The sequence below is a fragment of the Embiotoca jacksoni genome, unplaced genomic scaffold (genome assembly GCF_022577435.1).
Source record: "Embiotoca jacksoni isolate LCO1_2020_lvr unplaced genomic scaffold, fEmbJac1.0.p SCAF_37, whole genome shotgun sequence".
Lineage (NCBI taxonomy): Eukaryota > Metazoa > Chordata > Actinopteri > Embiotocidae > Embiotoca > Embiotoca jacksoni.
The window spans coordinates 3,625,614-3,641,327 of record NW_027185389.1 but is presented as its reverse complement, the minus strand read 5'-3'; the positions used below and the strand labels follow the sequence as shown (position 1 = coordinate 3,641,327).

Here is a 15,714-nt window from a genome sequence, read left to right as displayed (position 1 = left end):
TTAGCTGACTCATACTTGGCCTCCACCATGGCCTTCAGAGCCTCAAGGAAAAAACATATAGTGCTGAACTGTGAGACACAATAAAGTACTCATTTGTTTCATGCATGCACCCATACATACCTGCCTTGTAGGGAGGACATAATTAGGATCCAGTTTGGACACAAATGCCCTGAATCCAACATCATCCACAATACTGAAGGGCTGTGTGTCCTTCACTATCATGGAGACGAGGGCTTCATCCAGCTCTGGTTTTCTGGTGGCTGGTTAAAAGAGAATAAATACAGTGTCTGTTACCTGTCTTTATTTGCACAATAAACAAAAGTGAACAGGGAAAAATTGTGATGGTGCATTTGTAATATTGTAATGACTTACCTTGGCTGGGTGAAGCTCCAGTTTCCTCCTTATTCTCATGCAAGGCACGGTAACGCCTCAGCATGGATGAGGTGTTGTTATTGTACCCCAACTCCTTGGAGCACAATAAACACCTCACCTTTGAATAAAATAAGAAACTGTGAAAAATACAGTTCTTGATAAGCAAACCTAATGTGTCTGAAATAGAGTTAGATTTAGCTTATTAGGAGTTATCAAATCAAAGTGTTCCCACACAGGGGAAATCCTCCTCTTCCTAGCTGGCTCCATCTTATCACCTCCTTCTCTCCTCACTCTCCTAAACCTCCAAACTATCTCTCTCTCTCTAAACTCTCCAAACTCTCCAAACTCTCAACTGACCTCAACTCTCCACCAACAACCCACATTTTGAATGGAGCCTGAGGGGTTTATATTGCTGTCAAACCTCCCGGCAAAATCTGAACCACTTCCCGAAGCAGTCACGTGGTACAGCCGGGCAGCGAGGCTTCGGACGTCATCATTTTTGGCTCCTCCCCTAAATGAAGCAAGCCTCGACACGCGCTTCGAGGACACGCCCCCTCCGTTACTCGACACACGCTTCGAAGCGTCGGCACACCTCGTAACATCACGACCTCTGAGCCTGCTTCTGTTGGAGGTTTTTCTTCCTGTTAAAAAGGAGTATATTTTCCTCCCAGCTGCTGTGATTTGGTTCGATATGAATACTTTATTTTTTTTTCGAGCTCTGAAGTGACGTTTGAAGTCACTCGACATGGCAGCGTTTGGGGAAGAAATTGACCTGCTTTGAAAATAAGGTGAAATAGTCCGATTTGGTTTCCCTGGCCGACCTGAGGCCTGTTTGACGGAGCAGCTTCAACATATCCAGGAAGTCTTTCCGTCGTTGTTGTTGGAACACAAATTAAACTCCAGTATTAATATGATGAACTTTTGCTGTTTTTATTTCACAGGTGAAGATCGAAGCCGACCGGCTGAATAACGTTTTAATCCCATAATCCTCCATCTCCTGGATATTCTTCATTTTTCCAAACACTTGGTCGTTATTACTTTTTTATCTGAAGGTTTAAGGTTCAACTCATTCAGCAATAAAACTGCTTCCAGCCTCACTAACTTTATTTAATCACAAGTCAGTTATTTCATTTATTCATTAGAGTGATCAATTCAATTCCTGCGATGCTTCATTGGTCAGATTCTCTGTTTAGTATTTGGCTCTTTAAAACAATTTGATAAAGAATATGACGGGTCAGCTTTTAATGCTTTTCTGAGACGAAACTGATCACAACTGAAAACCCTTTTTAAATCTGCTTTTCATGTTTCATTCTTATTGTTTTTACTGTTATCAGCTGATTAAAACCTGATTGTGATTTATACTTTTATTGTGTCATTTTGATTATTTTAACCTTTAAAGGGTCTTTGAGTGTCCTGAAAAGTGCTATAAAGATAAAATGTGTTATTATTATTATTATTGTTATTTATGTTTGATACAGAAATCTATAGGTGCTGACTGTTTTATTTCTGTTTACATTGAAGCTACTAAACTGATGAGAAATCTTTAGAAATAAAAACGAGGTGAGAGAAATCAATCATCTGAGATCTAAAAAAAGATAATAAAAATATGTATGTTCCTGTTTTTTTTTCTAATACACACATTAATTACCGTCACGTGTCCTTCAAATGTTTTTTTTTTTTTTTTTAACTGTCACGGGTTATTAAAACAACACTTTCACTTTCATTCGTTCGTCCCGGACTGATGGTGCAGCAACATTTTAATCTGTCGAGTCCTTCAAACCAACTGAGAAATAAAGACGGCTGATCGATCAGAAGAACTGACAGCTGATCGATCAGAAGAACTGACAGCTGATCGATCAGAAGAACTGACGGCTGATCGATCAGAAGAACGAACAGCTGATCGATCAGAAGAACTGACAGCTGATCGATCAGAAGAACGAACAGCTGATCGATCAGAAGAACTGACAGCTGATCGATCAGAAGAACTGACGGCTGATCGATCAGAAGAACTGACAGCTGATCGATCAGAAGAACTGACAGCTGATCGATCAGAAGAACGAACAGCTGATCATTTGATCATCAGGTGAGTTTCCGATCGGATTATTTTTAGTGAAAGAAGTTCGGTGACTGAGCAGGAAGACAAAGTATGTCGACACCCATCACACGTCGGTGGTTTCACTTGGCTCCTCCTTCATCCTTAAACTTGAGCTGTTGTTGAATTTTAACCCTTTAAAATAGATTTCGATACAGAAAGACGTCTTCTTGTCCTGCTGTACTTGAGGACATGTTTTAGATGTTAAAGAACAGCTTTGACTTGATTTGCCAACAACCAGCTGAAGTTCACTCTCGCTGCATCCTGACATGTTTGTTCTTGTCTGGTGAAGAAGGTCACGTGTTTCTGAGAACTCGTCACGATCAGAGGACACGCTGCTGAAACGCTGACAGGTAAATATCACCTGCACGTCCAGAGACCGTGTTGCTGATTAACTGGTTGAAGAGAACTCAAGTCTTTCTATTTTCTCCTGCAGCTCAGTTAGTCCACCATGTTTTTAGCAGAGCATTATGGGATGGCGAGAGCAAGAGCAGGTGAGTCCAGTCAGACTTTATCAGTGTGGATAAAACTTTACTGCAGATGATCATTTTGCATTATTTGCTACTGAAAAAAAAGAAAACAAATGGCAGCGTACCACGAGTTCAGTTTTGTTCTGTATTTCTGCAGAGGAGGATGTTAACAACAAGGCAGCAAAGCAGAAGTCCTCAGAGACCGCTTCTCACTGTGATTTAAAAAAAAGTGAATGACAGCATGTTTTAAATCAAGTCAGAGATAATGAATTTGTTAACACACCAAATGTTTGAGACAGGAACTTCACAATGTAACAATGGATTTGACCCCTGAAAGCTGGTGGGATTTGATAGACACCTGTTTGATTGACACTTTACTGACTGAACTCAGTCCAGTATCGTTCACTTTAGTTTATCATGACATGACTGCACCGGAGACGACTGTGACAGAAAAACAAAAAAACAGGAAGCGGACACAGACCGCGGCGTCAAAACAAGATTTCAAAATAAAAGCATCTTAAGATTATTGTGTCGGTTCGTGAAGAATTAAACAACCAGTAGCTCCGCCCCAGAGATCTGATTGGTCTGAACATCTGGAACAAATCCTCATGACATCACATCCTGCTCATCACTAGAAATATCACTCCTCCTCAATGGGAATATAGAATTAGAATAAAGTTTCATATAATATGTAATATAATGTAGTTTCTATTTGTTATAGTTCTATTAAACGACCCATTTGGTGAAGTCCGGTCTCTTTTGGTCCTTTTTGGTCGCTCCGAGCACCCGTACCGTAACACCACGGATAGTCACGCACTTAAACAGTCTACTGACGTGACTGATTGTTTTCCAGTTGTTAGCCATACCTCCATGTGTTGCCTTGGAAACGGCGGTCACACTAACAAAAAGGTTTCTATTTTGAGAGCGAATGGCTCCACAATATGAAAACATTATGATTGCATATTTCATTTAGTTGGTAACTCGTTGTATAATCATAATATTATACTCGAGGGTGTTTTAACGTGATTATTGGCACAACAGTGATGCGGTCAGGACCGAGTCCGTAAACCTCCACACCCTCTTCTGTAATATTTCATAATTCACAACACCCATCAAATCAGCCACGTGGCCTGAATCCACATCTTAAAAGGGAAATAAATGAGTTTTGCCAGCACAGTAATTTTTGGAGTTTTATTGGAGTTAGCAGAGGGAGCCTCGTCCAGGTTGGATGCAGGTGAGCTGAGCAGACAGGTGAGTCAGGATCTCCTGAAGAGGCTGACTCTTATCGAGATGCTGAGGAATGCAAAACATGGTCCAAGTGAGCAACAGAGGTGTCAGGAGAATACTTGTATTGTTAAAGTTAGGGATGTCCTGAACGTGTTCTTTGGCTGCGATCCTTGAGTCCTTTCATTTTGAGAATCGATGCAAATATACTTCAAAAATTCTAAATTCAAGTTCCTCAAACTTACATATTTAAAAGATTTTTTAGAATAAAAAAAGCCCTCAAGTGACTTAGCTGCAACTCGACACCACCTACAGTGCATCCGGAAAGTATTCACAGCGCTTCACTTTTTACACATTTTGTTATGTTACAGCCTTATTCTAAAATGGATTAAATTCATTTTTTTCCTCAAAATTCTACACGCAATATCCCATAATGACAAAGTGAAAATAGTTTGTTTAAAATTTTTGCAAATCTATTAAAAATAAAGAACGAAAATATAACACGTACATAAGTATTCACAGCCTTTGCTCAATACTTTGTTGAATCACCTTTGGCAGAAATTACAGCCTCAAGTCTTTTTGAGTATGATGCTATAAGCTTGGCTCCTATTCTTGGGCAGTTTCTCCCGTTCTTCTTTGCAGGACCTCTCAAGCTCCATCAGGTTGGATGGGGAGCGTCGGTGCTCAGACATTTTCAGATCTCTCCAGAGATGTTCAATCGGGTTCAAGTCTGGGCTCTGCCTGGGCCTCAAAGACATTCACAGAGTTGTCCTGAAGACACTCCTTTGTTATCTTGGCTGTGTGCTTCGGGTCGTTGTCCTGTTGGAAGATGAACCTTTGCCCCAGTCTGAGGTCCAGAGTGCTCTGGAGAAGGTTTTCATCAAGGAGGTCTCTGTACATTGCTGCATTCATCTTTCCCTCCATCCTGACTAGTCTCCCAGTTCCTGCTGCTGAAAAACATCCCCACAGCATGATGCTGCCACCACCATGCTTCACTGTAGAGATGGTATTGGCCAGGTGATGAGCGGTGCCTGGTTTCCTCCAGACATGACGTTTGGCATTCAGGCCAAAGAGTTCAATCTTTGTTTCATCAGACCAGAGAATTTAGTTTCTCATGGTCTGACAGTCCTTCAGGTGCCTTTTGGTAAACTCCAGATGGGCTGTCATGAGCCTTTCACTGAGGAGTGGCTTCTGTCTGGCCACTCTACCATACAGGCCTGCTTGGTGGAGTGCTTCAGAGATGGTTGTCCTTCTGGAAGGTTCTCCTCTCTTCACAGAGCAACATTGGAGCTCTGTCAGAGTGACCATCGGGTTCTTGGTCACCTCCCTGACTAAGGCTCTTCTCCTCCGATCGCTCAGTTTGGCCGGGCGGCCGACTCTAGGAAGAGTCCTGGTGGTTTCAAACTTCTTCCATTTACAGATGATGGAGGCCACTGTGCTCATTGGGACCTTCAATGCTGCAGAAATGTTTCTGTACCCTTCCCCAGATCTGAGCCTCCATACAATCCTGTCTCGGAGGTCTACAGACAATTCTTTGGACTTCATGTCTTGGTTTGTGCTCTGACATGCACTGAACTGTGGGACCTTATATAGACGGTGTGTGTCTTTCCAAATCATGTCCAATCAACTGAATTTACCAGGTGGACTCCAATCAAGTTGTAGAAACATCTCAAGGATGATCAGTGGAAACAGGATGCACCTGAGCTCAATTTTGAGTGTAATGGCAAAGGCTGTGAATACTTATGTACATGTGATTTTTTTCATTTTTGATTTTTCATAGATTTGCAAAAATTTCAAAAAAGATTATTTCACATTGTCATTATGGGGTATTGTGTGTAGAATTTTGAGGGGAAAAAATGAATTTAATCCATTTTGGAATAAATCTGTAATATAACAAAATGTGGAAAAAGTGAAGCGCTGTGAATACTTTCCGGATGCACTGTACATTCAGTACACTCAGATCTCAACTCTTCGCCGCCTCTATCTCCACCCACCCGTCTGCTGCTCACCTGCAGCACCAGGAAGTAGAAAAACAACAACAACAACAACACTCACAGTGACGACTGAAAGCTGACTACCAGTGATCTGATCACCCAGGACAGATTGATAATTTTCCCACAGATAATTCAAATGTCTCCAGTCTCTCCCAATCCACAAAGGTTAGAATCAACAATGATTGACCTCATGCAGAAGTGAAGACAAAGCTCCTCGATCACTCTGATTTAAATGTGATTGAGTCTAGTTTAAAGAGTTACAGACAATCCACCGTGTGTGAGCGACTCTTCTGGACACAATGAATCAGTTAACTGACTGATGTATTTTCAAGCATCATGTTTCTTTTTAAGTCTTATTTAAGTGTGACTGTTTACATAGTTGAATGAACTATTGCCTCACTACTCTGTGTGCATCTAATGGATGATTAAATATGGCATATGTATGAATCAATGACATGTGTCTTTGACAGCAACAGGTTTTCTTCAACCAATGAAGCGCAGCAGCAGTTATGAAATTCTGCCACCTAACAGTAAGTTGGTGAACTGAGTAAGAGGAATTCCTCTTTATATTAACATCTAGAAATACAGTGTCTGAAGGTGAATACACATTTTTTACAATTTTGCAAGTTCACTGGTGGTTTTGAAAGTTTTAAGAATGATAACAACACATTAACTGAAGTCCACCAAACTTTAGTGTACGAAAGTGGACAAAATCATCAGGATGTTGGTTTTTCTAATTCAGTGTTTTCTTTCCAGTGTCTGAGCTGAGGATCGTTCTGCTGGGGAACAGCTGGTCTGAGAGGGGAGAGGTGATGAACTTCATACTGGGAGCGACTGTGTCCAACACTGAGGAAGAACCAAAACACTTTCTGAGAGTCAGCGGTCCGTTAAAGGAGAAGAAAATAGTCCTCATCAACGCCCCAGATCTGCTGCATTCAAACATCTCTGAAGACAAACTGACAGAACATGTAAAAGTCTGTGTGAAACTCTGTGATCCCGGTCCTCACGTGTTCCTGCTGGTTCTGCAGCCTGAAGACTTCACAGAGGAGATAAAAGTGAGGCTCGACAGAATCCTGACACGTCTCAGTGATCGATCGTTCTATCACTCGCTCGTACTGATATCCACACCGAGAGACGAGGGCTTGAGTTTCATTGAAGAAGATGTGATGGTCCAGCCCTTAAAAGACATGATCAGAAAATGTAGATACAGACATCTGGAGTGGAAGAACCTTGAACTTCCAGAGCTGTTAACACGTCTGGGTCAAATTGCAAAAGAAAACAATGGACATGTGAGCTGTGATGTGTTTGAGGATGCAGCGCCAAGTTGGGCTACTGATCAAGAAATCCCGACACCAAAAGAACGAGTCACTTCTGACTCAAATCCTACAAAAGTTGTCGGTAAGTGGAGAACAGTAACTCCGTTAAAAAGAATGTCATAATTACCACCAATGACAGAAGGATCAGATTGATAAACCTGACATCATTGTGTCTTTTACAGAGACCAAAGCTTCCAGGATCTTTACCCCATCCCACCACTGTAAGTAAAACACATCATTATTGTTCACATGCACCCTATATGAGTATAATACAGCACTAAGATATGGAGCACAGTACCTGGAAAGATTTTCACACACTAGCTCATTCATGGGTTTATTTTATTTTTACTGTTTTCTTTATTATTACTATTTCCCACAGTGTAAACTAAAAACATCAGAACCGTGAAATAACATGTGGAAGTAGGTGACACAAAATGTGTGAAAAAGCAAAACATGTTTCATAGTTGTTTTCACACCGACCTCGTTTGATCCGAATCAAAACCATCAGTGTGACAGAAGCCTCGGACGATGGTATGGACCAGACAAGTTCTGACCAAAAGAGGTGGTCTCGGTCCGGATCAAACTAACCCATATTCCGGTTCGTTTGTGGTGTGAAAACATCTTTTTTGATGCTTTGGACTTTCAGACCAATTACAGGAAGTTGAGGCTGGCTATCATCACCCATTAAATAGTAGAAGAAGAAAAAGAACCAGAAGAAAAGTATAAATGATCCGTGTTGGGATATGGGGACAGGGTCAACTTCTTTTCTTTTCCATTCAATTCTATTGATACAGTTCCAAATCAACAACATAACTCATCTCAGGGCACTTCATATAATAAAGACAGAGAAAATTTGCAACTTTCCGCTTTTCTAATTATCCCAATCATAATCAACATTAACAACAAACAAGTATTACTTATTACCCTTCACTTCCCCAAAAGTGAAAAATCCTCTGACTTTCTCAAAAAAGCCTGTCAATCATTAATAAATTGTTTTCTTCTAATGAAACAGAGACGGGGTTAGAAATCCCGGACAAGCCCCCAAATATGTCATAGAAAAACTGCATTAACGCTCCAGACTCAAAAGAAAAATACATGAAAATCCTTGAACGATTTGGTGTCTCCAAGCCTCTATTATATCAAACTGACAAACGTACACACATGCTAATTATGTAACGTTGAGAAGATTCATGTATTCAAATTGAAGGAGGCATGAATTTGGATACTGTCCATGTCTCTGTTAAATTACACACAGATTACAGTACATGTGATAAATTGATCAAAAGTGATCAAAATGTTCTCATTACAGTTTTTAATCCAGTTTTTGTTTTGTTTTATTTTTGTTCTTTTATAGCTCATGAACTCCGAATTATAATGTTCGGAAAAAGTGAAGAAAAAAAGAAGATACTTTTCAAATTAATGTTCGAGAGAAAAACACTTTCATTTCTTACATTCAATTCAAACAAGCAAAGTGAGGAAGCCTGTGGAGAATGGAGAGGAAAGCCATTCAAAGTAGTGAAAACTCCAGACATCTTCAATTTGTCAATAACAGAAGTCAGAGCTGAAATGAAGAGATGTTTGAGTCTCTGTCCTTAGGTTTAACTCACTAAGGTTCTCGTGTAGCCCGGCTCCGTGGACGTCATGGTGCTGTTCACCGTTCATACGCAACAGGAGCAGTCTCTGAACTTTATGTACCAAACCTCGTCTTTGGTGGCGTTTTCATGAACACATCTCATTTCATCTGGTATCATTTCTCTTTTGTATTCCAGCGTCTTCACTGAGGATCGTACTGTTCGGGAAAAGTGAAAAACTAAAGACAAAACTTGGAAACTTCATCATCGGACACCAAAGTTTTTATCACCAACAACCTTTGACATCCAGTCACACCGTGGCCTCCTGTGGAGAGAGGAGAGGAAAACCAACAATAGTGGTGAAAACAGCAGATGTGTTCAGTCTGTCTGAGAAGATCATGAGGAGAGAAATGAAGAGATGTTTGAGTCTCTGTCCTCCAGGACCAAATGTTCTGCTGCTGCTGGTGGAACCTTCTGACTTTAAGGAAGAAGACCAACACAGACTGAAGTTCATCCTGAGTTTGTTTGGTGGAGATGCCTTAAAGCACTCGATGGTCATCGTGACAAACAAGAAGAAAATGACTTCCTCTGTGAATGAACTCCTTAAAGACTGTGGAGGAAGATACTACAACATGTTTGAAGATAACTACGAATCACTGATGAAGAAGATTGAAGAAACAGCCGATGAGAACAGAGGAACCTTCCTCACCTTCACTGAAGTCATGAAACCCTCGTTGAACCTGGTTGTTTGTGGGAGGAGAGGAGCGGGGAAGACTTCAGCCATCGAGGCCATTTTAGGAGAGACGGAGCTTCGTTCAGTCTCCGACTCATCGGAGTGTGTTCAACATCAGGGAGAGGTGTGTGGACGTCGGGTTTCCCTGGTGGAGCTGCCCGCCTTGTATGGAAAACCTCCGGAGGAGGTGATGGAGGAATCACTCAGCTGTGTCTCCCTCTGTGGTCCTGAGGGCGTCCACGTCTTCATCCTGGTCCTACCTGTGGGTCCCCTCACTGATGAAGACAAGGGAGAGCTGGAGACCCTCCAGAACACATTCAGCTCTCGAGTCAACGACTTCACCCTGATTCTGTTCACCGTGGAGTCAGATCCTAAACATCCAGCTGTTCTTAACTTCATAACAAAAGACAAAGACATCCAGGATCTCTGTCAGAGCTGTGGAGAGAGATATATTGTTGTCAACCTTAAGGATGCCAAAGAAGTCTTCACAATGTTTAATAGTCTAGAAGAAATTATACAGAGACCCTGTGAAAACAAACTGTGCAGCTACACAACTGAAGCATTTGTTCATGCCCAAAGAAAAAAGATCATACAACTAGAGAAACACATCGTCAAACTACAGGCTGAACTTACAAACCTAAAGCCAAAAAACACAGTCATCTGTAAGTACAATTCATTTTTATTTTCATATACAAATAATAATTATGCTTTGTTGAAGTTCTCAACATTACAAGGTGCGATCAATAAGCTCAGAGAGAGTTTCGGTGATGCACATGGAGCAGAAGGAAGAAACAACCTCCTCAGGAAGTATTGAGAGTTCAACATCAACACTGAGTTCAACAGGTTAACATGACCGCTGGTACGTGAAACATTTAGTGATGTCACCATGGTAACCTGAAACTGGAGCAGAGGAACATCCGATTTTGGGTCAAACTTTTTGGGGAAAATAAAATCTTCAACACACCCGCTTACAACAAAGTGTTCCTGAGCCCATGCAGTGATTTCCACTACACAATCATGTGAGTTGGGGGGTGGAGAGCTACAATTGTGTTGCCAAGAGTGAGAAACTCACCCGTTTTCAACACACTGTGAGTGGGCGTGTTATGTTGGAGAATGGCGTTGCCATGGCGCCTCAGAAGGTTCCCAGTGGAACTCGGTGTTGACAGTCTGACTCTGGGGACGAATTCACGGTGACACAACTTCCACCAGCGTCAAAGAAAAAACCCACCTGGTGTCTCCTGACATGACGCTCCTTCTTCTTCGGTCTCAGGACAGATGATGATTTCCAGAGTTTGACCTCCAAAATCTGTTTCTTTGCTCCAGTTTCAGGTTTCCACGGTGACATCACTAATGTTCACGTACCAGCGGTCACGTTAACGTGAGGAACTCAGTGATGATGTCGATCAAGAGAAGACACTCTGAATACTTCCTCATGAAGCTCGTTGCTTCCTCCCTGTACTGTGTTCATCACTGTGCGACACTCCGTTTGTCCGCAACAGGAACTGTCTGAACTTTTTAATCACCACTACTATACCTCAGTCTGTTCTTTATTCTGGGTCTTTTTGCTTCGTAGGTGCTGAAGAGAAGCAGAGCTCAGAGCCTCTCAGGATCGTGCTGATAGGGAAGACTGGCAGTGGAAAGAGCTCCTCAGGAAACACCATTCTAGGAAGGAAAGAGTTTAAAGCTGACGAATGTCAAACATCAGTTACCAAACGTTGTCAGAAAGCCCAGAGTGAAGTGGACGGTCGTCAGGTTGTTGTGGTCGACACTCCTGGTCTGTTTGACTCAACTTTGTCCTCTGAAGAGGTGAATGATGAGATGATGAAATGCATCAGTCTTCTGGCTCCAGGACCACATGTCTTCCTGTTGGTCTTACAGATTGGCAGATTCACTCCAGAGGAGAAGGAGACACTGAAACTCATCAATGAAGTCTTTGGGAAAAACTCAGAGACGTTCACCATCATTCTTTTCACGAGAGGAGATACACTGAAATATAATGGACTTTCCATTGATGATTATGTTCAACAAAAATGTCATGAATCTTGCAAGAAACTGATCGCTGACTGTGGAGGAAGATACCACCTGTTCAATAACTACGATAAAGGAAACCACACACAAGTCAGTGAGCTGATAACAAGGATTGACAGCATGGTGAAGGAAAATGGAGGCTGCTGCTACACCAATGAGATGCTGCAAGAAGCTGAGGCAGCGATAAAGAAAGAAGTGGAGAGAATCCTGAAGGAGAAAGAAGAAGAGATGCAGAGAGAGAGGGAAGAGCTGGAGAGAACACATGAGGAAGAAATGAAAGAGATGAAAGAAAGAATGAAAGAACAGGAAGCAAAAATTGAAAAGGAGAGAAAACAAAAAGAGGGAGAACTCAAAGAATTGAAGAACAACATCAATGAGATGTGTGAGAAGAGAAAGCAAGAACAAGAAATCGGAGAAGAGGAAGACAGGAGGAAGAGACAGCAGGAAAAAATTCAAAAACAAGATTGGGAAAAACAAATTGTACTTCTGAAGGAAAGAATGAGATCAGAATCAAAGGAAACAACTGACAGAGCGATGGAGCAGTATCAAGAGGAGATGAGGAAAAAACAAGAAACCTGGGATCAGGAACGCCGGGAACTCTGTAAAAACCAAAAAGAACATGATGAACAGAAACAAGAGACAATCAGGAAGCTCCAGGAAAAATATGTCCATGAAAAGGACAAATTTGAACGTGAAAGAAAAAAAGAGGATCAAATCAGAAAAGAACAGGAAGAGAAGCAGAAAGAGTTAGTGGAGAGCCACAAGAAGGAAATGGAGAAAATGCAGAAGCAGTTTGAAGAGCAGGCCAGAAAACAAGCTGAAGAATTCAATGAATTCAGAGAGAAAAAGGAGGAAGACTTTGCAGCTCTGATAGATGAACACATGAAGGAAGTGAGGGATCTGAAGCACCAACATGAGAAAGAAATACACGACAAGCAGGATGAATATGGAAGATTAATCGATCTGTCAGCACACAAAGAAAAGAGCCTGAAGCAGGAAATGGATGAACTGCAGGGCAAACACAAAGGAGAAATGGCTGACTTGATACTGCTACTTCTGACTCAAAAGAAAGACAACAAGAAAAGATTTAAAACAATGAAGGAAACACACAAAAAAGAGGTGAATATCCGGAAAAAACATCTTTCTACAGAAAACAAAAGAGAAGAAAAGGAAGAGATTGATCGTTTGAAAAAAAAACACAAAGAAGAAATGAAAGACTTGGAGAAGAAACTGCTGACACAAAACAAAGAAGACCAGAGAGTGGAAAGGAACAAGCACTCCATCATACATGACCAAGAAATAAATGAGTTGAAACTGAAACTTCTGGCTCAACAGCAACAAAATCAGAAGGAAAAGTTGGATCAATTACAGAAACGACATGAGGAACAACTGGACGAGTTGAAAGAAAAGCTTCTGAAAGAAAATACAAGAAATGAGAAAGAACAAATAGATGCACTGCAGACAAACCATGAAAAAGAAATGAATGAGCTGAAACAGAAAGTTCTGGCCGGAGATGAAGACAGTAACAGAGAAGAGATGGAAGATCTGCAGAGAAAACATGAACAACAGATGAAAGCACTGAAAGAGAAACTTTTGACCCCAGAGGAGCAGCCCTGCAGGATTACATGAGCAAACCTCTTACTCATCAGTCAGGTGTTAAAGGTTCACAGGGGTTGCACTTGGTCTCTTAATTATTCATTCATATATTCATATAATGAAAAATATCATTCAGGGTGTCCTCTCCCTTTAACACCCTTAGATCTTGGTGGACCAAGAACTAAAACTCTGCTTCCAAAAAAATGGGAAGCTGTGTAAAATGTAAATAAAAAAAAGGAAAGTCATGATTTGCAAATCATAATATTTTACCAATATTTAATTAGAAATAGACCAAAGACAACATATCAAATGTTGAAACTGAGACATTTTATTGTTTTATGAAAAATATATGCTCATTTTAAATTTCATGCCAACAACACTGTTCAAAAAATATGAAAATTATTTTACTATTTTAGGATCAACAAAAGAACACCTGTTGGAACATTTCACAACTAATCAGGTTACCATGGCAACATATCAGTAACATGATTTGGTATAAAAAGATGATTTCCTCTCAGCAGTGAAGATGGGGAGAGGTTCACCACTCTGAAAGACTGTTTGGGAAAATAGTTCAATAATCTAAGAATAATGTTCCTCAACGTAAAACTACAAAGAATTAGTGGATTTCATCGTCTACGGTTCATAATATCATTAAAAGATTCAGAGAATCTGGAGAAATCTCTGAACACAAGGGACAAGGCTGGAAACCAATATTGGATGGTGGTGATCTTCGGGCCCTCAGGCAGCACTGCATTAAAAACACACTATTCTGGAGTGGAAATCACTGCATGGGCTCAGGAACACTTGTGAAAACCATCGTCTGTGAACACAGTTCATCGCTGCGTCCACAAATGCAGGTTAAAACTCTCCAAAGAAGAAACCAGATAGAAACATGATCCAGAAACACCGCCGCCTTCTCTGGACCGAGATCATTGAAGATGGACTGAGGTGAAGTGGACAACTGTCCTGAGGTCTGATGGATCACAATCTGAGATTCTGTTTGGAAATCATGGACGCTGCATCCTCCAGGTTAAAGAGGAGAGGGACCATCCAGCTTGTTATCAGCTCAGTTCTAAAGCCAGCATTTGTGATGGTACAGGGATGCATTAGGTAGGTAGGTAGGTAGGTATATACTTTATTAATCCCCGAGGGGAAATTTTTTTAAGTGCGCATGTAATGGGTAGCTTGAACATCTGGAAGGAAGCATTAATGCTGAATGATATATTCAGGTTTTGGAGCAACATATGCTGCCATCCAGACAACGTCTCTTTCAGGGAAGGTCTTGTTTATTTCAGCAGAACAACGTCCAACCACATTCTGCACGTATTCCAACAGCATGGTTCTCTAGTAGAAGAGTCCGCTGATAAACTGGCCTCCCGCAGTCCAGACCTGTCAATCATTGAAAACATAAAACTAACCCTGAACTGTTGAGCAGCTGAAATCCTATAATCAGGCAAGAATGGGACCACATTTCACTTTCAAAACTCCAGAAACTGGTCTCCTCAGTTCCCAGACGTTTACAGAGTGTTGTTAAAACAAGAGGAGATGCAACACGGTGGTAAACATGAACCTGTTGCAGCTTTCTTTTTTTTTTTTAAACATGATGATGCCATCAAATTCAAAAGGAGCACATATTTGACATAAAACAATGTTGACTTTGGTCTATTTTCTATTAAATATGAGCTTACATGATTTAATTTTTACACATTGTTGAATCACAAGTCAGTTAAGAACAGTTAACAAAAAACAGATCTGTTTGTGTGCAGATTGATGTTCACAATAATCTCACAATGTAATCTTTGGATTTTTATTCATTTCTATTTCATTTTTATTTTCTTTATTGGCCTGAATGTTAGATTTACAATAATGCCAAGCAGCAAACAATATAGTAGATAGTACATAATTTCAGTTTCCGTTTTACATGCAGAATGTGCTGTATATCTATTTTTATGTATATTTCTTTCTTTGACATTTTCAAACTTGTTGTATTTAGGTTTTTTTTGTTTTTTTTTACATCTGAACTGAAATAAATAATCAATTGTTTCTTTCCTAAATGTGCATTTATTCTGATTGCAGAAACCGATTTGTTCGAGCTCAGCCCAGATTATAAAGCTGGAAAACACAGAATGGTCCACTTTAAAGTGTCAAGAGAACAATTGTTCATCTTCCAATCCAAGCGCACTTTGCGTCACATTTTAGGAATTCCCTATAAGGTGTTTTCTGAGATATCACGTTCAGAAGAACGTTGTGGCCGGATGGGAGGGTCTGACCTTGAACGTTAACCTTTGACCCCCAACATCTCAGTTCATCCTCGGAAC

The 15,714-nt window shown here is 40.7% G+C and overlaps 1 protein-coding gene across 1 annotated transcript; it reads left to right on the top strand.

Annotated features, from left to right (window-relative positions):
• Positions 1–2,354: 2,354 nt before the first annotated feature.
• Positions 2,355–15,492, top strand: LOC138208391 (uncharacterized). Its single transcript, XM_069166232.1, has 8 exons — positions 2,355–2,455; positions 2,757–2,817; positions 2,901–2,958; positions 6,623–6,682; positions 6,909–7,550; positions 7,651–7,689; positions 9,238–10,434; positions 11,346–15,492. The coding sequence occupies exons 3-8, from the start codon at positions 2,916–2,918 to the stop codon at positions 13,427–13,429; spliced, it is 4,065 nt and encodes a 1,354-aa protein (XP_069022333.1). The 5' UTR covers positions 2,355–2,455; positions 2,757–2,817; positions 2,901–2,915; the 3' UTR covers positions 13,430–15,492.
• The last annotated feature ends 222 nt before the right edge of the window (positions 15,493–15,714 follow it).

What these genes read in the sequence shown, in the direction of transcription:
- LOC138208391 (XM_069166232.1), top strand. Translation starts at nt 2,916, where the DNA reads ATGTTTTTAGCAGAGCATTATGGGATGGCGAGAGCAAGAGCAG. An exon ending in CTTTACCCCATCCCACCACT is followed by an intron (nt 7,690 to 9,237) that starts GTAAGTAAAACA and finishes TTTGTATTCCAG; the next exon opens with CGTCTTCACTGAGGATCGTA. An exon ending in GCCAAAAAACACAGTCATCT is followed by an intron (nt 10,435 to 11,345) that starts GTAAGTACAATT and finishes TTTGCTTCGTAG; the next exon opens with GTGCTGAAGAGAAGCAGAGC.